Raw genomic sequence first — 27,221 nt, forward strand, 5'->3', positions numbered from 1 at the left:
TGGGGGCTTAGAAGCAATTAGACTGTCACCCAAATCTCCCAGTCCCTTCCCAAAGGAAAGTCTTGTTTAGGCTCTGCCAATTTAATGCTTTGTTTCCTTTGGAGAGCCTTAGTCAAGCTAATAAAACAAACTCCAAATGAGTTAAAACACTGGAAGAGAGAACATTTCGCAGTCCCTGTATTTGAAACAGGTATTACTCCTGGGAGATACTAATTTTAAAAAGTCATTCAGACTGATGTGGCTTATACTAGAAAAGCAACAAGTGAAAAAGCTATCGAAGATTTTTATCCATCTATTTGATCTGAATATTAGTAATAAATGTGAGACTTTTAAATCATTTGCTTAAGTACATTCACACAGGCATGCATGGAAAAAAGTGTCAGGTTAGTATACTAAACCACTAATGAATTCTAAATATCTGGCCAAATGAATTATGTCTTATTTTCACTGCCAACAGTTTATTGAACTCCAAGCAAAGCTCTCATGCTACAGAATTTATAATTACCAAAGCATGCAAGTGTAAGAACTTTACTGGAATTTGCATCAATGGGTAAATAGAACACCAACTCTGGGTTCTAAATATTTTGTCAGTATCCTGCGCTTCATTGGGTGAAAATGTATGTGTTGTAACACACAGCATTTCGGCTGCAAAAGAGTAAGTCAGAAACATCTCTGAAACTCATCCTTGAGTAGTTCTTTTTTTTTTTTTTTTTTTTTTTATAATTTTTTTTCTATGGGAATTTTAGTTATCGTTGGTGTGTTCTAGAGCCTAGAAGAGCAGGATTAGACTTTCTGAAATGATGCATTTCGGTCATCATGTACTGTATACGTCATTCGGCCTTAACAATTGGCCTGATGACAGTGAAACTGTCCATAACCGATTATCTCAGAGCTGAAAATGAAGGCAAATTACCAGTATATTTGAAAGATAGACACATTTCAGCCCACAAGAGAGAAGAAACATTTAAAATCATCAAGATAAATTTTTAAGTCAGCCCCAGTGACGTTGTTATTATTTAGCCCCAGTTTGATTTGCTATTTATATGTCATGCTTTAACCTCTGCAGGAAAACAACAAAAAAGAGCATCTTCAGATTTAGGATATAAAAGCCATAAGGCTTGCGTTCTGTGCTGAAAGGAATAACAGAAGGAGACAAGAAGAGACGTGCTATGCCACGGAGACTGCCGTCCTGCCCATCTCCTCGCAAAACATATTTCTAAACCAAATCCCATGTCTATTGCAGGGCCCATTAGGCTCTTCAGGACAAATGAGAAATTCTTCTGGTTAAAAAGAGACATCTTATTCTGAAATTAGCCTTTAAACCAATAATGGTAGATTTGAAAGACAGTGCTGCCAAGATATATTCACTCTGGATTTAGTTTAAAATTTGGGAGGAACCCTAAGCTGACAAATTTCTTTAATCTTTGACCATAAATCATATCCTTTACATTTCAATTTCAGAATGTAATATATTAAGTTGCCTTCTAATTAAAGAAGTGACATTATAGTTCTGTTCAAATAGGAATTTTAAAATGATCACCTCTTTGACAGATTAAAATACATTTAAAATGCAATAATCAACTAGCTAGTTCATGAGAAATAACATTTTCATTATTGAATCCTTTAAAACATTACATAAAAGGGGAATAAAGTGTCTCACAGCTTCCTATCCTCTAATAACCACGCTGCCTCCTTTCAGTAATGCTGTTTCTATATTTATGGAATGAAGAAACTTCACTCAGGAGCTGCTTGATAAAATACCTCAGTACATATTTCCCTGGAAGCAGGTGCTCTGCTGTGCCAGCAACATATGCTAAAGGCCAATTTGGAGCGTTTTAAATATGCACCATACCCTTCCTTTTCCAGCTACTAAAATAAAATGCATTTTGGCTTTAGCAAATGAGGATGGAATGAGGGGAGGAACACTGCAGAGAGAAGCGGCTGAAGATGAACTCAGAGAAGGATGATTTGATGCTGCTCCGCTGCAGTCTGAAATCCAAGGCATTGCCCATGTGTCCTTTGGAATCGGCCCCCCAGTTGTCAGTATCCACAACACGAGAGCATATGGCGGTAGAGGAGGAAGTAAGGTCAATGCCGTGAAAAAAAAAGTCTATTGAGAAAGAAAACTGGGTGATGCCTATTTGCCATAGCAAAGAACCAAGGGTAGAGAAAGTTGAGAACTTCCACTTGAAGCAAAGGACTAGAGTATTCAAATACTAGATGTCCCCCGTGGAGGGACCCAAGTTTGTAAATAAATTATTTAGTTAGGAGGAGTAAAATCCTTATGGTTCAGGTTAACTATGGTCATGAAACAACGTTTTGGTTCCTGTCTCAGTAATTTGAGGGGGTACATTGCTGATAACTAAATGAAAAGGTAAATTGTCCACTTTTACTTCTATTGTCTTTATTTCATTTGAATTCTGAGGCTTAAGTCATGATTCACTTTCTCCAGATAGGTTAAATAAGGGGAAATATTAGTAATAATTTTAAATTTACAATCAGAATTGTATTTAGTTGTGGAGTGTCATCAGGTAAACACTGAAGACATACTTGGGCAAGCGCATGTCTGCATGTAGACTTTCTAGCTCAAATCCCACTTTTGGTTGTTTTTTTTTTTTTTTTGCTATCAATAGCCCCCAAATGTGTTTTATTCCAACCATCCAGGCAGCCTCTGCGTCATCAAGAACTATTATAAGGTACATATTTCAATTCTGGTAATTAAGTTGATTACAAAGAACTAGTTTCCATGCTGAATTTTATGCATTTTAATTAACTAAATGACCCTTTCGTAATACATATGACATTCTCAATCAGTATGCTGTTAACTTTTGATAAATATGTGTAATGTATTCTTGCCATAACAGAAAAATATACTATTATATTTTATATGGAGCACTGATCTAGGTAGCCATGCAACCCAGTGGAGAACAAGGGCCATCATTCTCTGCATACTTGACGTTTTCCTGGCACCTGAGACTTTTGTATTGTGAGAACACAGTCAGCGTAGTAATCATTTTACTTCAACACAGTCATTTTTCTAAGTATGGTAACTATGCATGCTTTTACATTATAAACCACTGTGATACTTTAGTAGAGATTGTATTGTAATTATTGCTGGCTTATTGGTAATATGTCCATAATATATGGTGATTTCAGAGAGGTAGAGGTTCACAGATTCAATGGATGGAGTTAAGAATAAGAAGTAAAGAGGACACATTTACAAGAAAATTTCCAAGAAATATATAAATGTATTAAAACAGTGGCCAGGCTACCCATGGCATTTTTTAATATTGGCATGTAGAATCGTTCTTCTCAGGTGTGAATTTGCTTATTGAATATGAGCTAAAGCTCATGAAAGCTGTTTCTTGATGGAGGTGAGGGGGGAAACCTGACTTCTTTACATGAACGCTAATAGCACTTTATTCTCTGAAAGCCTGGAATGATGTGTGTGATTCAGAAACTAACCCTGTGACCTGAGGTCAAGGATAAATGTTGATGCACCCTTTGGCTTTCCATTTAGAAATGTGGGGTCAGCCTAGTGGGGGGAGAGTATCCATTGGATGAGGGGAATTGCAACTGGTAAGCCTTCGGAACCACTGTGATTAAGAGGAAAGAGAAAAGGCATCAGAACCATGTTATATCATGGGTCAAAATCCTAACTACTTATGTCCTACTAAAAAATTGAACTCAGAGGATAGCATCTTCTCTGAAATTCATTTCCTCATTGGTCAGATGAAACTAATTATAACCATCCAATGAGAATTTCACATGGCAATGTACGGAAAGCCGTAACATAGCACATCTGAACGCAGCTAATATCTGTTGCAACAGTGAATGAAGAATGAAATGAAACCCCATCAAGAATGAGAATCACTTTTCTGGGGGATACAAACTAGACCTATGAACTTGACGTTAGCAGTTTACTCTCAGGAAGTGAAATAGTGAAGAGCTTCAGTTTGGGGGACAGAACTTGGGTTGCTTGGGTTTGAATTCTGCCTCCAACTTTTACTAGGTATGTAACCTTGAGCACATGCTTGACTTCTTAATCTCAATTTTCTCATCTTTATATGGTGTACAAATAATGTCATTCTGTGGGATTCGTGATGGAGATTAAATTGAGATCATGAATGTAACATAAGCATTCAATAGTATTAGCCATACATATGTGCTTCTTCACAGTAAGGCCAGAAAAGAATAGTTCAGTGCCACTTTGTAGCCAGAGAGTGTGATTTGGGATAGAATAGAATATTTAACCCTAACTTCTTTTTGGATTGTACCTGTTACATTATACAGATGCCTTTTACGAGTTCCAGTTTATCATTGTTTTTATTTATATTGGCCCTCCTTTGAAATTTATGTTAGTCAACTAATTTGTGTAGATTAAAGATCTGAAACAAAGGTGTAAATGAGTTCTATGCCAATCATCATCTTTACTTTGTCGTAGGAATAAAGGGTAGAGTTACTAATTCCTGGGCAATCATATTTATAAAATAGGTTCCACAGTGATTTACTTACCACCCCCACACAAAGTAAAATGTCACCAGAAAGGTCAACCTAATGTAAAATGGGTCTTCAATCTCATGATTTGTTTTATTAAAATTTTAGCAGTATTAACAAGGATAAAAGTTGGAAAGGGAAGCTAAATTTGAGATAACAGAAAACTATGACAATTTGAAGAATAAAGTGCTAACAAAAGGTCCGTACAGTTGTGGTTTTTATTTTTATTCTCACTTTTTAGCAGTGTCAGGTGCACTAGTAAGGGCTAAAATGACAGACTCTTAGGTAAAGGAGAAACATCCCCCTGGAATGTCTTTAAAATCTATAATAATAATATAATAATAGAAAGTGCATCTGGGCATTGCCTTCTGCTGCAGTTCTTGTCTGGCTCTCATCCAGAACTTGTCAGGCTACTCTCAGTGCTGATGATTCATGGCCCAGCACCCTTTTATCTGAACATTGCAGTGTCTTTTCTTTGTACTTTGGCAGTGATGTTACCTTGATGTTCAAAAATCTTTTAAAAGCAACACAGGCTTTTCTTGTATCTTGACAAATTGTTGTCTGCCTGTAATGAAGAAAAAGTAAACCTAGTTCCATGATTATTGTAAATATACAGAAATAAATACTTCTTGAGAGTTTCGGGGTTTTAAAAATGGTTGTGTATTTTGAGAGCCTCTCACCAAAAAAATGATCTGGTTATCTTCCCTTATTTCCTTGTATATAAATCAGCATGCTGCTTTTCAAAAGCATGAGTCAAATGTAGTTTCTGTAGATCATTTGATATTTGAGGACAGACTTTAGGATTTCTATATGACTTTCTTTCTTTTTGGATTTTTAAAAAGGGAAACATTATTTTTCATTCTGTTGTATGCTCTTATTGCTGTTGTTTAAAAGTTGACATTGTACTTTTTACCATTTTAAAATGCTTCAATCTATTCGGATAATAGTAACAGTGCTTTATATTCCCATGGTGCTTTTCATACATTTCCTTATCTAAGACATGAAGCAGCCATGTGAGATCAGATTCTCATTATTATTCCAGTTTATATTTGAGGAAACTGAGGCTCAGGATGGTTTATGACTGTCCCATTCAACCTGTTGCAGAATCTTTAAATCTAGGTCTACTCACTCAAAATTAGTGCTTCCACTTCTCCCATGTTTTATCTCAGAAAGGGAAGTTGGCTTTGGCAATGAATGTTCAGCATCCAGAGTGAAGATGGTATTTCTACTGGGTTGAACATTGGTCACAACCACCTGTGCAAGGTCTTTGCTGCTTTTTCAGGAGAACACTGGGGAACATGAGGAGGGTCCGGAAGCAAGAATGGCGAGGAGCCTGGGGACTAATACCAAAAATAGCCAAAAGAATCAGGATCTTGATGTCTGGAGAAAGGAGGATACAGAGAGAAATAGCTGACATCTCGACATGTTTTATGGGCTACCTGCTGGAAGAATTAGATTTGTTCTTTGTAGTTTCAGGAGGCAGGAGTAGGATCACTTGATAGAAATTACACGGAAGCAGATTTATGCTCAATATAAGAAGAAACTTTCTAACACTTAGAGAAGTCCAGAAATGGAATAGACTAGCTCACCATCACTGGGAAGTGTTCGCTCTGAGACTGTCTGACTTGAAGATTATATGACTTCATGGGCATTGTATTTCAGCAGTAACACAGTTTTATGATGAGCCTTCTAAGAGCTCAGAGAAGAATTCCCTCACTAGCTAAAAACAGAGGGGTTTTATAGGTTTTCCACCCTGATTTTAGAAAGTTGTATGCATAGCACCTGTGTTGCACATCACTAGGTCCTGAGAAATACTGTCAATTGATGGTAAAAGGCATATTAGTTCAAACAAATAAACAAGACTTTTGTAAGAGAATCGAAGCAGATGGTGTGATATGCGCAGTGTTGTGTGTGTGTGTGTGTGTGTGTGCGCGCGTGCATGCGTGCATTTGAACTATTTCAGGATGACGTGGCCCTGGTTTTTGCTGTTTTCATCTGGCTTGTTGCTTTCACTACTCGTCAGTCTAGCTCTAGAATGCAGCTTATAAAATTTAAAGAAACGGGAAATGTCATTCGATTTAAATAGTTTCAATATTCTTAATATAGACAGGGATAGAACATCAAGATCAGCTAAAATAAGTTTGTGACATAAGCAGATTTACTAAGGGAAATGCTTAACTAGGTTCCAAAGTCTTCATTTTAGGTCTAGCTCAGTCACTCACCACTTCATCATTATGCCTTAGATTTTTTATTTTTCTCTCAAGTGGAAGTATTATTCTTTGAAATTTTATGATTTTAACTTTTAAATTTTATGATTTTAATTCTTTCAATTTTATGACTCTACTTCTCTTGATTTGCATAGAAAATTGAGAAGTCTCAGTTATAACAAAAACAATTCATTTATTCTTTAAATTACTTATTCAAAAACATTTATTAAATGAAACTCTATTTTAGAAATATGCTTTGCTTCAATATATGTCATTTGAGGAACAAAAGGAAAACAACAAATCATTATCTTTACTACTTAAAATGAATGTGAAGGGTTCTGTGTGTAGGGTATTTTGAAACAAATATAATAGAATTCCTCTATAAAATGACTTGTCACTTGAATTTGGAACTAACATTTCAAAGCAGGCTCAGAATCACAGTGGCATGCAACAAAAACAACTTATAACAAATCTTTTAGTCCTGGCATTTTATTACAGGTTCAACCACCTATTCCAAACAGAAAGCCCTTCCTCTATGAGTAATCCCGGCTTTTCCTTCTTCAACAGATTCCAGAGGGGTGACTACCACATCGACGTCTGTATCAATGACTACCTGGATGTTTTCTGCCCTCACTACGAGGACTCGGTCCCTGAAGATAAGACCGAGCGTTATGTCCTCTACATGGTGAACTTTGATGGCTACAGTGCCTGCGACCATACTTCCAAAGGCTTCAAGAGATGGGAATGTAACCGGCCTCACTCTCCAAACGGACCACTGAAGTTCTCTGAAAAATTCCAGCTCTTCACACCGTTTTCTCTAGGATTTGAATTCAGGCCAGGCCGGGAATATTTCTACATCTGTGAGTATATATAGATATATCATGTTGTAGAGCAGCTACAAGAATCCAGACTACTTTTTTACCCATGTTTCAAGCTGGACTCTGCATCACAGATGTCTCCTTGTGAAAGCATACACCAGAGTCCCTAGATACATTAACTGGGAATTGAGAGCACAAATTAGATTAAAGACACAGCGCCTCTCCCCCTTTGAAAGTGCGTGTCAGCCTGTTCGGTGAACCACTGCTGACTTGTATTTCTTTTAAATGAAAATTGCCAGGACTTCTCCAAAGCTGAGGAAAAGAAAGAGATTTCTGGAAAAAAAAAATTAAAGGAAATAATTAAATTTACATAGCTTAGAGTCATTAGATTTCTTATTCAGGTGTCAGCAATATCCTTTCAATCATCCGTATTTTTGGTGGAGAAAGCCAAAACCCCTGCAAATGTTAGCATGCTGACGATAAATAAATACACTCTTTGCACTGAGGAGAAAAGATAATCATTAAGGGCTGTTGTGTCTTTAAACAGGAAAGAGAGTGAAGAAGGATCTAGAAAGGGTTCCAAGGAAACTGATATAAGCGAGTTTCCTGCCTGTGAGCATTAAGTGACTGTCCTGAGAGAGCTCTAAAACTTTCTCATCAGACCTCTGTGTTAATCACATTGCCATGGTCTTCTTTTTCTCCATCATGTACACACTATCATTACTTCGGTCATACTAGTCATATATTCCAGGTAAACACTGTTCAAATCTCTCCGTACAGAAGTCATCTGGAGAATCTTGCCATAATGTGGATTCTGATTCTTGGGCTCTGCAGTGGAGCCCAAGATTATAAAGCTCCCAGGTGATGGCAATGCTGCTGGTCCATGGACCACACTTTGAGTCAGCAAGGTCATAGGTACTATCTAATTTAGGTAGGTTTCTGTGTATCTATTTGGACTTTCCTGTGAGTATCACATTTTTAAGTTATCTGGGTTTTCCCACATGTTTTCACTATCAGCTGAAGGAGTTAAAAGCATATTTGTTCAAAAGTACATTTCTCAAATAGCTTCGTGGCTCAGAAGTGTTGGGGGATGCAAGATGAAAAGACTCTCTCTGTCCTCAAGGGGTGACTGTCTAGTGGGGAGCTGACATGTCAATAGGCAATTAAAGTATAAATAGACAATTGCTGAATGAAGATAAATGCAAGGAGCAGTGAGACCATGGTGGAGGTTGTATCTCATCTGCTTGGAAGAAATAGGACACGCAGTTGCACACAGTGTGTAGAGATCCAAGCAGTAACACCCAGTATGCTTACCACTGACCTTTCACCCCACTTGCCAGACCAACAGGATGACGGACATTCCTGTTCTTCTGACTCATACCTTCAGTCCGAGTGTCCCCACCCATTCCTAACCCACATGTTTTAAGTCTACACGGATTTCGAGCTCCTCTTCTTCTCCGGAAAACAGAGTTTTATAATAAGCCGGATTTCACCATCACAAGGGCACTCTCACTTATATTGGAATTGAATTAAAAAGGAAATTGAACAGTACCCGTTTTGTTATTTCAGTGCATACTTCAGTCGTTAGTCATGAGAAAACATGTAAAACCCTTGATACTATCTCACATTCGATCCATAAAATAAGAAAAGGAATATTGAATCCCACGGATGGAGGAAACACTGGCGTACAGTGAATTCACACGTTCTCAGACAGCAGTCTCTTGCCTTTCACTGATTTTTTACTTTGTGAAAGAATCTCATTCAGTAAATGGGAAAAAGGAAAGAGGAGGACTTCATTTGTGGGGCAGCAACTAATTGCCTAACTCTAAAATATCATATGAATGAATATAGGAGGGAATTGTTGCCAGTTTTCATATTCGTTTTTCCTATTAAAAACCAACAAAAACAAAACCCCAAAATGAAGAGAACACTAAAATTGGAAACGTACTCGTAATCGTACCAGCTAACTAGTCGATTACGTGGTTATCACAAATTACAGACTCCACTGAGGTTCGTAAGCAAGATGCTATTATTCAAATAGACCCATAGCGCCTATGACTCGTTTTTCCTCATGTGTGGTTGATTTAAATATTTCACTAAAAACCATTATGTGTCTTCTATAACATCATTTAGTGGAGTCATTTAACTGTCGAGGGCTCCTGTCAAAGTAATTGTTTGAAAATGCTTCAAAATATCAAGAGCTTTTTCCTGTTGAGCCGAGTTTAACCTGAATTACTTTTTTTAATGAGAGGTAAAATAGCACAAAATTAGCAGCGAGGAGATGTTCATTTACAAGAAGCACAGTGACCTCGTAGTTAGTTAAATTGAATTTTTAACCATGTTTTAGAACCATACGAGCATCCTCTCTGTCTTTTTACTAGTAAAAGTGTTCCCTCTCTTTCACTGCTGAGAGCAGGAGCGGCAGAGCTAATGTGGATGGATGTCTTACAGACATTTAATATACTGTGGTCCTAATTAAACTAAAGGATTCTTAGGGGAGAATTGGCCCTCGGTTGAATTTTTTTCTCTCCTAATATGCATGGAATGAACAAAATGATTGGGAAATGGCTCTTTTCACACTTACTATGTCACGAGAAGCTTTAATGCCGATCTCAGAAACAAGATGACTGTCCAACAGTCAGTTTTATAAAATGTTCTTACTAGACCAGGGGTATATTTCAGCTTTTCATGGCCTTAAAATCTCTTCCAAGTTTTCCAAGAGGAAAAAGAAAGCTGTAGCTTTTCGGCAGTCCTGCTTTCGGGCTCTCTAGAAGGGTGAAGTTTACTGCTGACTCTGAAGAACCAAAATTCAAATACAACCTTGATTTTGGGGAAGAGAGGAGTATTTCATAACAAGGTACCTTCCTCATCACTTAGACTCAGAGAGGACGCAGATTAGGGAGTTCTTCATCAAGTTCTGCTTTATCCTCAACAAGATTTATCTTCTCTTTAATTTCTTTGCGGTACACAAAATTAAGAAAATACAGTAGTTGGAACTATCTCATAGGAAGCTTCTGATTTACTTTAAACATTAAATATTCTTCACAGTTCCAGATCCTTTGTCCCAAGAATGACTCGATGTTATATCCTGCTTTCCTTGGAAATAGGCAGTGTATTAAGTTGTCATAATCGCTGGTTCTTGCTAAGGCAGACTGAACCTATTCTCGAATCTGACAAATACTGTTTTTAATCTACAGGAGTTATTTTAGTCAGTGATTGGCAAGCTAGAGTAATCACAGTGATAGAATAGGTTATGGCAGTAGTCATTGATATAGACTTCTTAAGGTAATGAGTTATTTTAGCAACATCAAAAATACTCCTTTTCAAAATGACTCTCATAAATATTAACCCAATGAGAACATGTTTAAAAGAAGTTTTGCTGCTGTCATTTTTAAATTAGAAGAGGCAAAGGAAAATAAATAAGGGTGCAGTGAGTTACTTTTATAAGTCAGTAGAAATACAGATTTTGAATGTCCTCTTCTGTAAAGTAAGAAGACCCAAGCCCCAGGCTCTTTTCTTGACTTAACTGCTGTATGATCTTGGGTAAATCATTCAGTGTCTCTGGATTTCTAACTCCACATCTTCTGCTTGCAACAGATTGATTTCAAATATTTTTTGGAGCTTTAATATCCTAATCTTACTCTATTTATTCTAAGGGTCTGCACCTTACTAAGGTAAGAGAGAACATCTATAAAATGACCCAGTCTAATGCCTTACTTAGTAGGTGTTCACTAAATACCAGTTAAAGGGATATCTTTAGGGAAATGCAAAGTGGAGAGGCGTGTTAGAATTATTAAACTAGTTCTACCCCTGCCACCTTGTTTAAGCCACCTTCATCTGTGGTCCTGACTAGAGCAGCGGATTCCTGTTTTCCTTCCTCCCGTCACCGTGCTATCAAAGCCTTCCAGTGACTCCCTTTCTCACCAAGACAAAAGTCCAGAGTCTCTAACCTGGCCCGCGTTATTCTCCTTGGTAGGTGCTCCTCTCTTCCCCACCCTCAGCCTCTAGGACTTCTTCTCCTACCAGTCTCTGCCCTGTTGTCTCTGCTCTGTTGTCTCTGCTCCAGCCACCCGCCCTTTTTGTTCCTCATATCTGTCCAGTGCCTCAGACATCAGGGCCTTGGAATTTTGTCTTCTCCTTGCCTAGGGTTCTCATAGCCCCAGGCATCCATGTCCTTTGCTCTCACTAAAAAATATCTTTATCAGACAGGTTATTGTATCCTCCCTATATAAAGATACCACTGCTCTCATTCTTTATACTTTTACCTTGCTATATTTTTCCTCAAGCACCTGTCACTCCTGACATTATATATTTTTGGTTGTTTGTTCACAGCCGTTTCTGCTCTGTGCCCTGTGTTATATAGTTTGTTCAATAAATTAGGGTAACTAACATCTACATAGCACTTACTCTGTTCCAGGCACTGTAGTAAGGCACCTTCAGTTATGAAAACAGCACTGTGCTGTACTGATATTTCCCATTTCACAGGTGAAAAAACTGAGGCACAGAAAAGTTAGGTAACTTGAAAAAGGTTTATATAGGTAAGAAGTGGCTCATCTGAGAGGAAATTAGGTGAGTAAGCAACTAAAATGAAGTAAAGAGATAAAGTCCTAAGTATCACTTATACTTAAAAAGGAAACATGTATTTTATATTTTATTAAAATAAGATTAGGAACAATTAGCATAACTGTTTAGAGATATTACTTTATAAACTGCTAGAAACCCAAATCAGATACATTTTAAACACATTTATGCATTTTTAGCTCTCCAAAGGATACTTTTCCATCTCTAAAAGACATTTCAACTGTGTCTTCCCAGATGGTTGACCCTTTTAATATAACTTCAGAAGGCAGAAAAGTTGTATTTTCAAAGAAATTCTTTTTAAATCCACTAAATATTCAGCATGCAGACTGAATCATGATTCCATACTTGATTCAGGAGTACGTTTTAATGAGAGACATACAATAAGGAAGACAAATGTCATTTTCTAAAAGTGATACGCAAAAGACAGAATTCTTCAAGCATTTGCTATATCTGAGTTATAGGTGATTTTCTTCAAAAGAAAATACTTAGAATAAAGATGGTTTATAGTGACATCACCCAGATGGAAACCAGGAGTTTCTGGGAGATTCTTAGGGAACACACCATCACCAACCTTATTGGCAACATATCTTATTGCATAGATATGTTGTTTTTAGTATTATTCTTTTCTGTTGAAATGGTGATAGAGTACAGAGCTAAAAAAAAAAAAAAATCTATTTGTTTCACATTAGACTCCTGAAACTCTCTTTAATGAAAAGAACTCTTAGGCAGCTAGATTTCTGTTCCAGTCCCTTTGGTATACATAATTTTCAAAATTAGGCAGAAAATCATAAATAAGGACAATCTGTGTTACCGTGGGCATTATTCTTAAATCTACAGCTATAATGACTTGAATGCATGGTGGTTAACTGCTAATTCTCTGATTTATGTACTTAGTTAAAAAAATTTTACAATCTTATGCTATAAACATAAGGCAATTTAAATATGCACTACACAATTTTAAAACTGACAAAGTAAGTAACCTAAATTCTTAAGAGATATCTTATCGATCAGGATTAGCCTCAGAGATCATTCGATTGTACAACATAGTTATTGACTATTCTGTAAAAAGTGTAAGAACATTCATTAAATCCAGAGATTACTTACTATGTAAAGAAAGTCGTTCACTTGCCAACTGGATATATTCCAAGAGCTTATTTGCAGGTGAGATTTTTGGAATTTAGAGTGTAGTTTCTCATAGCAGTGTTTCTAAAATCAGGGAAGCTCTTCATAATGTGGGGAACCTCTTTAACCATAATATTGGTTTAAAACTGTATATCTTGTTACCAAAAAAGTAGAAAACAGCATGTAGAAGAGTTGTTCAATAAATATTTGTTGACTGAATAAATGCCACAGTAGTAAGCCAAATAGAGCCAAAAAAGCGATTAAAAAATTTTTTTAAACTTCTTATAGTGTTTGAGAAAAGCAGATAAATTGGAAGCCCCAGGTTTTACTACACCCACTGCAGCAGTTCCCTAATTTCTTAATAATGTTTTTGGATCATATGCTGGGGATATATTACATCAAAAGAGAGGGTGGAACATGGTTTAAAAAATAAAAGGGCACAGACTGGTGAATGCAGCCTTGAGCTCACATCCTCTTTCTATATTCTTAAGAGCTGTATGACTTTAGGTAACTAAACCTCACTGAACCTCACTTTCTTTATCTATAAAATGGTATATAGTGATAGTTTTTTTTTTATCACAATCTTATTTCCAAGACTCAAAAAAACATTTTTTCAAAGACTGATCGACTAGATAACTCCAATCATCCACATCCAAAAATGTTTGCATCCTTTGAAAAGTTAAGGCAACTTATATAGTCCTGGCTGATATTTTAGTTTAGTAACAAATTTCATAAATGCTTAGTAAAGAGTCACATTTTAAGTCCATGCCCTACATTCTGAAGGAGTTACATGTTAGGATTACATATGCCTAAGGAAGTCTTCATTCTCTTTGAGATGTCTGCTTTTTCAGCAGCTTACTTTAGTAATCTACATTGAGAATTATTTGGATCCTGAAAGTTCACACCAATTTGCCTTTTTTTTAAAGTTGTTCTTATTGAAATAGAAGAGTGTCACAATGGCACATTTATCAAAGCAGGAGGTAATCTTTTTCATCTTTCATAGTCTTTTACTCTTGCAGGGGAGGTGACCTGTAAGTACAATGTACTTTCCTAAAATGAACAACTCAATATTTGCTTCACCGTGTGTGTGCATTTTGCTTTTATTATTGAAAAATGTTTTTGATGACTAGAATCTTATTTTAGTGTTAAATATTCTGCATATACCTCAGCCGAGATTCAAGGGATTTATAACTGAAATATCCAGAAGGACCGTGTTTAACTACTGGTTTATCTCTTGTATTTTTTTTTTTTTTTTTAGGTATGTAGATTCAGATCGTGGTATTCAGTAAAGCGTATTTATATTATCCTGAGAAGAGAATTGAAGTGCAGTGTTAGTAAATTTACAAATTTTGATATTTTCTGTAGTGAGAAGAATGAATAGAGCAGAAACATCAAATGGTAATTGCTTAGATATAGATACAGAGTATATCTTAGTCATTAAAATCTATTTAGGGTTTTTTTTTTTTTTTAGGTTTTGTTTTATGTTGAACATACAATGGAACAGTTTTTCTCCACTTGGATGCTGAAAGTTTGGGATTATATCAGATTTCTGTTTGAAAATAGTCATCCTATTCCCTTTGTATACTTCCCATGGTCTTTAGTGAACCTGCAAGAATGTACCTTTTTATTTAAAGAACGAGTTTTAGAGAATTGTATCTGTTTCAAGTTGTCCCTAGCCATCTTTTAGGAAAGCATGAATGGATTTCAAGGGTTCTTAAAAGAAGGTTAAATAAAGAACATGAAAGAGGATATTTAGGGACTTCAGGATATTTTTCTGTGTTAATTGTAATTTTCTCTTCTGCAAATGGTTGTTTGTAGTTAGGTGCCCTGTTGACCTTCTGAGCAAGAATGGTTGGCTCAGGCATGGCTGGAGCGCGGACGCGTCACCCTGCGCGTTTCAGGTGGTCCGAGCAAAATCGAAGGTGCAGGAGGCAGTTGATAGGAACATCGGATATTTGAAAAACACTTTATTATTTTGTAAAATCTGGGCAATATTACTTGGTCATGTGGGGAGAATTTGTAAGAGAAATTCATGTCCTGTGAAATGACTTGACTAAAGGGTGAGGTACTGTTAAAGAGAATCCGAGAAATGAATCCCAGGCGGGTCTGTGAAAAAGGAAACTGGAGCAAACATCACTGCTTAATAGATTTCGACTTTGGGAGCCTTCTTCAAGTTCACAAAAGGAGCCTTAAAAGCTATTGAATAATTGGGGCTTGTGGGAAATTCGCAGTATCAGTCATAAGAAACTGAAGATGCCTAAGTACTCTTCCCATGGTTTAGATTTTTCAAAGGCTGTGACACTCAGATAAGAAGTTCAAAAACCAAATAATTTTTATTTGTGCTCCTTTTATGAATTTCAAATGCCATTGAGAGACTGAAGAAATGTAGCTTTCTCTGACCTCCTAAGGGGGAAGAAGGAATTATGTCACCTTTTGCTTCCCCTTACCCCACTGAGACTAAAGGCTGAAATGGAAACAAATTAAAGGATTGTTCTTTTTATCCCAAAATGTCAAAAGTGACCACATCTGCCAGAGAAATAATGCACCTGATTAATTGTGTAATTTCACAGGGAAGCAGTAATTCTCAGCCTTATAAACATGTAATGTACTAATTTGATTTCAGAGTTAACTGAAAACAGTTTAATGAGCTGCCGTATTGTGTGGATGTGCAGTGTTACATAGAGCAGATGCCAAGAGAAATGGAAATAACACGCTAGTGACACTTGGAATAACAGTGTTTATACTTCATTGACTTCGGGTTGTCAGCATGCTATTCTCCGTGTTTCCCTTAGTAACTTATTAAGGCACTGAACTCCAGTGTGGTGATGTCTAAGTGTCATTTGTTACAAGTTACACAAGCATGCACACACCAAACAAATAGTCAATCTTCAGAAAAGAAATAATACTTTCTCATGTAGACAACCAAAATATTATCCATAAGACATGCACACAGAGTGAAAGGTGACTCTCTGAACAGTGTGCGTGTTACAAGAACAGAATTTGACCTTCCATCAGAAAAAATACTATTTCTACAGATTTTCTTACTCATCTGTTCTTGCTCTATTTTAACAGAATGGTCGTGTAACTCTTGGTTTGAGAGTTGTCATACAGCCTCACAGCAGGCTTATATTATCTACAGAGTTCTTTATGAGGAAATATAAATCACCATAAATGAGAATTTTCACAGCCAGAGATATGTAGAAATTTGTGTCAGTGCTTTGCTGGCTTGCTAAAAAATATCTCTAGGCTCCAAAGCTCTCTCACAACTCATCCTTACTCCCTACCCTTTTGGGAAGCAATTCTCAAAACTTGAGATTTATGGTCCAGAGAGCTGATAGTGGCTATAAAGTTTTCTATTTTCTCTTTCCTTTAATATTAATGCAGAGAACGAGGCATTATCATTCATTATTTTAGTTCACAAGTATCCTGTGAGCTTGAAATATGGTTTCTGGGGACACCGCTTACCTCTGTTTAATAGGGGAAATATGTGGACTTTGGCAACAGGCTTCTTTTCCATTGAATACTTTTAGGCAGATTGTAGAAATTTCACAGTACGAAGAGAATTTTAATATATACGCTATATCCAGGTTTGGTTTTAAACTCTAAAGCTTTGCAAAACATTAATTCATTCTGAGCCCCAAAAGTAAACTATCATGAATTAGAGAATAGCCAGCCAGTCTGTCATTGTTTGAAATTTGAATTATAATATCTTTTCATTTTACTATTTTCAGAGATGTACAATATTTCCAACTAGCTTCATCTACATTAATGTTAAGCCAGTTTTAGTTTATAGTTAGCACACCCTTTTAGTTTAAACTTATCCAATTTTGAGTAGCTCCAAAATCTGGCTTCTAATGTGAATTTTCTTATTCTGATTTTTGTTTTTACAAACATGTTTTAAAGTTAATTTTCTCCTTTAGGTACATTATCATAGGCTCTGACTCAAATCCGAATTGATGAAGTTTTCCTGTATATTTTGCTTTAACAGTTTCAGCGGGTCCACAACCTTGAGTTCAAAACTTCTTGCTCTGTTTTAGGCCTAACTTTTAAAGAAGAAAGAGTAAAATAGAGACCAAAAATATGAATAGGCATTTTTTTTAACTCTTAATAAATTGCTTAAAGGTCTTGCTATCTACATGTGAGGCAGTTCAGTTAATTCTGAGACTATTTAATAAATACTGCAATGATTTAAATGAAGTTTAGCTATTATTGTTATAAAGGCAGCCTTTGTTAAAGGCTTACTCATACCTTGACTGATAATTGCTCCCCTAATGCTTGTTCTGATCAGCATAATTATAGTGACTTAGCATTTATTGCAAGTTTCCTGTGTGCCAGGCACTGTATCAAGCACTATACTTGTTTTAATGTGTCGAATCCTCATCTGTGAGGTCGGTACTATTATCATCCCTATTGTATGCATGAGGAAGCTGAGGCTGAAAGGGGATAAGTAACTTGATTGAGATTTTGTAGTTCACAATGGAGTCAGGATTCGAACCCAGATTTGACTCCAAGTCTAAGCTCTTTATTCACTCACTTCATGCTAAATATTCTAAAATAAGTTAAAAGGAGGCAGATTTCAAGCACCCTTGGAAAATTGCTATGTAAGTCCTTTCCACATCCAGGAACTTAAGGCAGACCCAGTTCTAAAAATGGCTCATCTGACATATAGAGGAATGTTGCATGTCAACTTATTCCTGAAATTCACATACTAGGATGTATATAGGTTTTTTGAAACAAAGTAGAGCGCTATTGAAAGATGTATGTAGTGAGAACATAACATAATAAAATGTGTCATTCATTCTCCCCACTTCAATTGTGATGAAGACATTTAATGATTAGCAAGACTATTGAAGGTAGATGTCTCTTTGGAGCTTTAAATTTGATTAACAGAAGCAATAGTGCAGGATAGACATTGGTGGATATATTGCAAAGCCTCGCGACCAATGCTCTCAACATCATAGCTTGTTAATATGACATGTTGGGGACTGCCCGATCGTGCCCTTCAGCCACACAGGACTGCAAATGATTGTTCCAGTTACTTTAGTTGTTGCTGCTGTTGCTATTGTTGTTATTTAAAGTCCGCTGGTTTTTCACAGACTCGAAGTTATTACACATCTATACAAACGCAAGAAAGAGGAGTAGAGATTCTATGTGGGGAAGGGCCACTTTGAGACTTTATAACATATGAAATCTTTAGAATGAAGTTCAGGAATTATGGCAGCCATGTGCAGGCACTCGAATTTTACACAGGAGGGGTCATGACACTGGTTCGTGAGGGTAGTTTCCAGAGTTGGGGACACCACCCAGCAGCCCTCCAGAGAACAAGCTTTGTACAGCTCATGTGGATTTCCTCTCTCACCAGCCTTTCCTCTCTTGATACAAAAATCTGAACAGCACAGACTCTGGGATCAGTGATAAGACAGGTCTGACTGGAGTGGAAAGTATTTGGAAAATAAAACTGTGTAGGTTGGGCCAGATTATGGAGGCTCATTAATTGCAGTCTGAGGAGTTTGGAACTTACCCAACAGCCAAAAGGGAGCAGTACCTTTGGAAGCAGATACTGATTTGGGCCTATTCATGTACGTACATTGAAACAGATTGTTTTAAGGCTGGATGCTGATTGGTTATGTAATAATAGCTAACAGGTTGTGAACACTTATCTAGTCTACGTATTTACATGTAACATCTCATCCATGCCTTACCACAACTGTGAGGTGCTAGTATTGTTCCCACTCACAGATGAGGAAACTAAAGCCCAGTTAGGTCAAATAACTTGTCTAAAACCACTCTGGTTCTGAGTGGTGGAGTCAAGTTGGCCACTGCATTCCGACTCATGCTCTTAGCTCTTTTCCATGTATAGTAAGTAATGTTTGGGTGCTTATTTCATTAATGGTACTGGTACTTTTGAAGAAATTATTTTAATCTCAGAGATAGTAATACCCTTTACCTGAGTTCCTACTGTTTCTGTATTGCCTTCAGCGTCTTTGCCATGGCTAAAGAGTATTTTTTTTTTTTTTTGCATAGCTTTTATGATGTTTTTATTAAGTGAAATTGCTAAATCAATAACATTTGCTGCATTATTAATTTAATCAAACAGCAGAATTTCTGACCTTTTGATATGAATGTTAGTTTATTATTAAAGTTCATTTTAGAAGATTTATTGCAGCTATTTCCTGAAGTATTTATATTCACAATGCTATATAAATCCATTTATTAAAGTCTACTTGGGCTGTCGGTACTTGCGCATCATTAAATTTGTAGAAAATCTACAGTGGCTATAGAAGGATACACTTCAATATTACATATTATTTTCTCATTAGGCAAACAATTTATCAATACTTATGAGCTGTGTTTACCCATCAGGGCAATGTAGCAGACACTATGGAGGGACAATAGAAAATACTTGATGTAATCTTTGTCCTTCAGGAGCTCACAGTCCAATATGTGAAAAATATATGGGAAAGTCATAGCAAAAAAGAGAAAAAGTAAATTACAAGATTGACACTGTTCATAACAAAGAGTGAGAGAAGATTGCTTCAGGAGGGAGACATTAAAGATTGAAAGTGTTGACTTGAAGGGCCAGGTGGAAATCAGGTCTTAGGGCTTAAGACGCTGTCCTAACTTTAGTGACCCACCTGCAAAGGGGGATAAAAATGCAGATTCATGGAACCCACTTTCAGAAAGTCCGATTCATTAATTCATGTGGTTGCAGTAGGGATCATCATTTCTAACAAGCTCTCTAGCAGTTTTTTCTGCAAGTGGTCTGTGTGCCGCACTTTGGAAACATTGGCTCAAAGTGGAAATAGATAAGTCCAAATTCAAGGTCCGGAAGAATTGGGTACTGGAAGCTTTGAGTGAATGTAACGGCAGCAATCCGTGTTGAGAGAAGGCAGTCTTTGTTATAAGGATGTTCGTATAACCCAAGGGACTCTGGTTAGAGAGAGAAAGAGACCAAGCTAGTCTGTGATAAAGACTAAGAGACTAAGATGCTGGGAGTCAGCTCATTCAAGACGGTGATAACAAATCCTTCCTTCTGCCTCACTAAACAAACTGTCTCATTTGCGTCACCCATAAATAAGATACAGTTTCCACCAGGCTGATCTGAACAAGAACCAAGTAACCTTTTGGAGTTTTTGTATTTCTTATATAATTTAAAAAATATTTTTTTTGTTATAAAAATGAATGCCTTTTCTGCAAAATGGTAAGCTGTGCGAGCATAAGAATCAGCCACATAATAGAGAGGAAAGCAGACAAGATATTTAGCAATAAGAAATATTCATTTCGGAACAGGTTAGAAGGAAGATGCATACCAGTGGGAAAAGAGAAGACTAGCGAGTAGTTCCTGTAATATTCTATTTCTATAACACAACATTTTTGGAAGGTACATTGAAGAATGAGTGCCTATTGTCTGTGACCTTTTGTGCTTGTCAGTTTATGTTTGCTTCTCCCTGAGGTTTAGTTAGAGTCTGATGAAAAGGAGTATATCTAAATGGAGCCATGATTTGGTTATGATTAAAGGTCAACAGCAATGTATATTTAATCAGTATTTACTACTCATGTATTGAGTTAGGCAGCAATCATGCTTTTAAACATATAATATGTCCTGATTCCTAGAAACTAAGGCTGTTATTTAATGTTTCTTTCAAAAATGTTTGTAAGTTTAGAGGAATAGATGAGACGAGAATGAGGCCATTTGGGTCTTACTCCTGTCACTTTTAGGTTTGTTCATTTGAGCAGGAGGCTTCAACTCATGCCTCAAGTTTTTCATATATAAATGAGTTAAAGTGCTAGTTTAATAAATGGTATTCTTAATATTGATATTTGAAAGGCAATTAGTTACTTTCCTAGTTTCTGTCAAAATTAATGATAGCTTCCATGACAAATTTTTATGAGTACTTTAAATTATACATTTGCATGTGTCAAAAATAGTTCCTATCATCAACTAGTTTAAAATACGCTGATGGTCAGAAATAGCTTACTGTCATTTACTCACAAGGGCATTTTCCTCACATTTTTTATAGAATCAAACATGACCAAAACACGTTAGTCAGTTCATGGAGGTTCATTTAGTATATTCTAAAGTGGTGAAGATGCAGAAATACCAGCTTGTCACTTAAGTGAACCATTGTTTGGGTCACATCCAATTCTGCAGTGGCCAGTTGAAATTGTAAGAAATATTTTTTAGGGCTAAGTAGAAAACTGCTTTACCATTGGTAGGTTTTATGTACCTGTTTTCTTCCCCCATAAATTTTCATACCTGAGAAACATGGAGAAATGTTCTTTCCTAAATTGAAAAGCTCAGCTGTAGTCTAAATGAAACAGGATAAATTATCTTTTTCACAATTATCCATTAAAGGGAGAATTAGAATTAATATTAATCACAGATGTTTCATCAAGTTTTATTATCAACCAGATTGACTGCAAGTGCTTTCTGGAAGACATTTTCTCTCTCTCCCCCACCTGCTACTGAGAACAAACAGTTATTATGGGTCTTTAGATAAAGATGAATGGTTTTGGAAATTCATTTGAGGAAATCTGTATTTTACTGTACACTCTACTTCAGTTCAAGGCATATCATGTCACCTCCCTGGTAAATTATAAGATGAAGACACGGATAATACAATTCTTCCTACCATCAGAAATAGATTAACCAATAAGCAGCCCAAGGTTGATATTACCCGACCCATATATATTTTTTTTAATTTTGGCAAGCTTTGTTCATAGATAAAATAAGTATTTTATCAGCTATATTTTTACCCATCACACTTCAACTATTTTAATATTACTTATGTCAACTCTCTGGAATAATTCATTATCAATTGTGTGACCCTTATAATAATTATTATGAATATTTGATAATGCCCCCTTCATTTGCCAAGTACACCATAGATAAGTATTACATACATTAAGGTTCTCCACTTGTAAACAATATTTATCAATTCTAGCTATCCAAAACAAAAAATAGCTTTTCCCCTACTAAAGATATGACTTTTTTTTTTTAAACCGAAGACCTCAGGATGGACAGGAACCAGAACAGTGCTGAAGATCTAGAACATAGAAATAAGTGGACAATTAGTTACCTCATCAAGACCCAGCCATTTGATTTTCTCAGCTCTAGCCAGTCTCCATTACTTGTGTTATGCTACTCAAAATTCAAGCTCCCTAGAGAAAATTTAATAGACAGCCCCGGCAAGATTGCATGAAATAAGGAAAGAGGAGTTCTTAAAAGTTTTTGTAGTTGTTGTTTGGTTTTTAGCCTGAGGAAGATAGGCAGTGATGCTGAACAGGCAAAAACCACCACTGGCCAATATTAGGCCGTATTTCATTGAAGAGTAGTGTAGAATATGTGAGATTGTTCAAAACCTATGTAATCTTTTAAGTACAGTGGGCAGAGCATCAATTTAATGTTTATATTTCTAGTTTGTTGTACAGTAATATTTTATTTTTGTCTAGCACTTTTGCAGGCTTTACTGTGTTCCAACAAATTAAAGAATGTGACTCATATTTTTCAGTTAGGATTTCTCTCACATTTAATTGCTTTTATTTCTTTTACTGGAGATAATATGAAAAAAAAAAAAAGTCCAGAGAAACAGTCCAAAATACCCTATTATTGATTTCCAGCTTTACTTCTTGGATGTCACAGTGAAGTGGGTTGAGTACCGTTTCTGCCACTGCCTGGCTTTGGCTGGATCTAGTATCTGTCATATGACTGAGTCTCTTTCTTCAGATGTAAAATGAAGGGGTTGGGCCAGATTGGGGATCCCAAGGTGGTTCCAGAAAACAAGAAAATTATTAAGATGTTACAATTTGTGATGGCAAGTTAAAGTTCAGTTTAGGAAGTTCTGTGTTGAAAAAAAAGTTATTATTTTTTCCTTTCCAAGTCTTCTTGGGGCCTGAAATGTGATACCATGCACTGTAACTCTCCAAAGAGAGTGATACAATTTTTTCTAGATTTTGGAACTCTTTTTTCATTGGAACATCTTGGGGGACCTTGCTTCCATGGGATGAGGTTAGATTATTTATAAAATTCTATTTCAGCTTTAAAATATACTAAGCATGTACTTCTCCGAGCCATAACAAATGTGAAATCTATTTTAACATCGTTCATCATCCAGCCCTTTCTGTCTAGTCAGCATAACCAGACTCTCTGTAGTGGAATTCACATCCTTGCATCTAATCCTCATATGCAATTAGCCACAAAATGGGCCAGTTGTCGCTTCCTTCAAAGATTCATGTGTTTGTAGTGAATTATGCCACTTGTTTTTCTCTGGCTGTCCCTATGAGAGCTATTTTAAGTTCCTAAAATAACTTTTGTCACTCTTCTGTAGATCTAAAACATGAAGACAACGCTTTGATTAGATCTGGCAAATAAGTAGACCATTATGATGCACATTAAATTTGTAATCTGCTGGGTTTTGTTTTCCCTGAGATACACCTGTGCTTACTCTGCCATTCTTCTGTTCTTTATTGAACTTCGTCCCACTTTTATAGACCATTTCACTAGTTGTCTTCGAGGACAAGTTGCTGCACTCAAATAATTCTGCTTACAAACATATTCTCAAGCCCATGTCACATCCTTTGATGAAAATATTAAGTAGTAATTCTGGAATGTCTAAGCTGGGGGCCAGAGGAAGGTAGGCACTCAATAATATGCCTTCGAAATTGGTCCTGAACATTGATATTCCTATTTCTGCAATGAATAACTAGCCAGTTTTACACTCCCCGATACTACATACTAGTCTTTTCATCTGGTATTTCATTGTTGTACAAAACACCTCACTCTGCTCACATAGCTGTTTCAGGACGATGTCCCCACGGCACCCTCACGAGTTCTTTTGCTCCCCCACAGACCTGTGTGGAAAGTGCCCCTGGTGCTTTGAATCATTAAATTCTGCCTGCTGGGCCAAAGGGTCCCCAAAGCCTTGATTTCATTAGAAGCTACTCTAGAACGGAGCTACAGAGGGGCTTCCTAAACTGGTAATCCAAAAATGAAAGGTGAGCCATAGTCCCTACCCTCACGAGTTCAGTTCCTTGGGTGAACATGGATGGCTGGCATAGGTATTCAGTGACTGCTTTTAAGCTGCCTCATGCCTGGTACTCCCTTCTGATTAGCAAGTGTATCCACATTCCCGAAAGGCCCAAATTGAACCTGCCCCCTTAGAAGCTTTTAATGATTTTGTATCAAGTTTAATAACACAGTTTAGCACTTTGGACTAGGTCCTTTGGTTCAGAGTTAATGATAATACCACACCACAGAGCCTGCAACTTCTATCTGCCTGTCAAGCTCCTTGCTTCTTCCTTAAGAACAATGATGACAACTTTAAATTTTGTATCTTACTCTCTAAAATGTAAAGTCCTAAGGCAAGGTCTACACATCTCTTCTTTCTTATTGTAAATATAGTGGCACAAGGAAGGGAATGGTCTACCTCTGTGAGAGTCCACAGTATTCCGGTTGAGCCCACCGAGGCTTTGACCCTGAGGATTCCAGCTTTCTGGAATTTTTTTATCTGTGCAGATTTTAAAAAAGTGTCAAGGCAGATACTGCTAAGTATTTTTTAAATTATGGTTTCTAAATGGGGTAAAAAAAAATAATTAATGTTGATTTTATCCCCTGAGGGGACTACGAATAGGTCTATATCATTTTAAACAAGCGTGACATATGAAAATTCAGATTTTACAAAAGATAAGTTGCACAATGATCATTCTATCTACAGAAACAAAATTTTTTTCAGTAGCCCTGGAGCATTTTTTAAATAATTTAATTTCTAAAAATCCAGTTTACATATGCTTTTCAGGTTCAAATGGGTTACAGGAAACAAAAGTAGTTAATTTTTGAAAAGATATCTATCTGTCAGTAAGTAGGAAGAACATATCCATGAGAGTGGATGCAATTCTCGATGCCAAGAATTGAGATAAAATTTTATAAACCTGTTTCTTAGTAAGATGGCGGCAGTGCTGGTGGTTGTGGGGAGGGTATGCGTGTTTCGTGTTGCTGAGGGCAAGCTGTGGCAGTAGCTCTAGCCTTGGCCAAAGTTGTACATGTGTAATAACAGTACTATACTGTGTGGAGAATAGGGCTGGTAGCTACTTATGAGAAATAACAGTTCTATAACTTCATTAGTTTTTCAAATTAGTATCACAGACAGCTCCCACTTTTTACCACTGTGCTTTCTGGAAATAGAATCATAAAGCAGAGAGTTGTAAAGTGCCTCCCATTTTCCTCTAGGAGTGATACCTTAATTGCAACTGTGTCTCTGACCATATATTTGAGAAAAATAAATCATAACTATGACCACCTTATGTCAGAGACAAAGATGCAGTAGCTATAACTTCCTACAGTTATTCAAAATAGTAAAATTATACTATTTTCTATAAAAGGGACATAAATATATTATACACATTGATTTTACATGCACTCTAAAGAATATGTTCAGCAAATAAAAAGTTCAACTAAACTATTTCATAAATTTTAGCAGAACTAGCTATACTATAAATTTAATTCCTAATAATTTGGTTCTTTGTATTTAAGAGGAGCTTTGGAGATGATTTCTTTGCCCTAGTTCTGTCCACAGTAGTTTGAGTGAACCCTTTTTTTTAGATAGCTGTCCCTGGGCCAGATCAGCCTGTTCACTGTCTTTCTGCCAAGATTAACTTTAGGGGGTTCCTTGGCCTCTCTGAAATGCTAAAGCTCAGTTTCTTAAACTTGTAAAACGAGGAGCCTAAACTAGATGGTCCCTGAGGCTCACAACCTGAGTTTTGTGATTCAGTGATTCTGGCTTGGAGATTGATGTAGGGATACAAACGTGATCAGGGTTTAGCTATTGATGATGGTGATGAGATTCACCTTCAGGTCTGCGTCACCACCCCTGCCCGTTGTATTTCCAGGCTTCTCAGGGCTGCATTACTCCAAATAAAGGCCACCAACAAAAATCTGACCTTCCCTAATGTGGTACTTGGCTGATATTTTGCTATCTCCTGCCTTCACCCTTCACAGGAACACCTTGAAAACAACCACTAGGTTATTAGTAGAACCTTTTTTGAGGATACTTTAGAATAATTTTCCTTTTTGCAAAATATGTTTTAGTGCATCTTAATTAAATTTGGAAAAAAATAACCCCACTCTGTCTTGACAAATAAGCCACTTATTCATATTTATAACAAGCTTAAGGACCTACATATGTGCAAGTATCGCACATGCCTACTTAGTTATTGGCTTTTTTATTTTACTTTTTCTACTCCAAACTTGTGATTTTATGGGCGTTCATAGATCAGTGAGTACACCAACATTTTCTTGGAGTGACCTTGTCTTTCATTCATTTATCCTTTCCTTCCTTCATTCAACAGATATTTATTGAATGCATGCTGCTGGTCAGTTAGTATTTTAGATTTTGTGAATCCAGTAGAGAAAAAAATAGGCAAAAGCCCCTGCTTTAAAAGAAACTATACTCTATTTGGGAACAAGAGTGGGGAGGGGGCTAAACAAATAAATAAATTTGAAATATGTGAGATAGTTGGTAAATGCTATGATGAAAAACTCAAAGAGGGTAAGGAGAATAAAGAATATAAAGGTAGGAAAATTGACATTTTATATATATTTAACATATATAAAATATATTTAAATATATACTTTTATAGGGTGACCTAACTATATAATTATATATAATATAGGATGTTCCATTTAATTATATAATTATTTAGGCTGATATATATGTGAGGAGAGACAGAGAGTGAGCAGGAAAGGCCTTTCTAATAGTTAACACTTGGGGAGGGACCTAAAAGAAGTGAGGAAGGAAGCCATGTGTCTGTCTGGCAAGGGCCTGAGGAGAGTCGCATGCCCACATGGTTGGAGCAGGATGAAGAGGGGGAGCCCTACAGATGTGTATAAAGGTGTATGATGGATGATGGATGAGAGGTCATGGCGAAGACCCGGGATTTCACTCCAAGTGAGATGGGAGCTGGGAGCCATGGAGGGTTTTGAGCAGCAGAGTAATGTGGT

At 36.6% G+C, this 27,221-nt stretch overlaps 1 protein-coding gene across 3 annotated transcripts in view; it reads left to right on the forward strand.

Moving 5' to 3' along the window:
• EFNA5 (ephrin A5) overlaps positions 1-27,221 on the forward strand; it is a 263,869-nt gene that overhangs the window by 210,992 nt on the left and 25,656 nt on the right. For all 3 annotated transcript variants that reach the window (XM_016119146.2, XM_016119145.2, XM_016119147.2), the window contains exon 2: positions 7,272-7,564. In XM_016119146.2, the coding sequence (XP_015974632.1) occupies positions 7,272-7,564 (293 nt within the window). The remainder of the gene's footprint in view (positions 1-7,271; positions 7,565-27,221) is intronic.

This window comes from Rousettus aegyptiacus, unplaced genomic scaffold (genome assembly GCF_014176215.1).
Source record: "Rousettus aegyptiacus isolate mRouAeg1 unplaced genomic scaffold, mRouAeg1.p scaffold_m13_p_8, whole genome shotgun sequence".
NCBI lineage: Eukaryota > Metazoa > Chordata > Mammalia > Chiroptera > Pteropodidae > Rousettus > Rousettus aegyptiacus.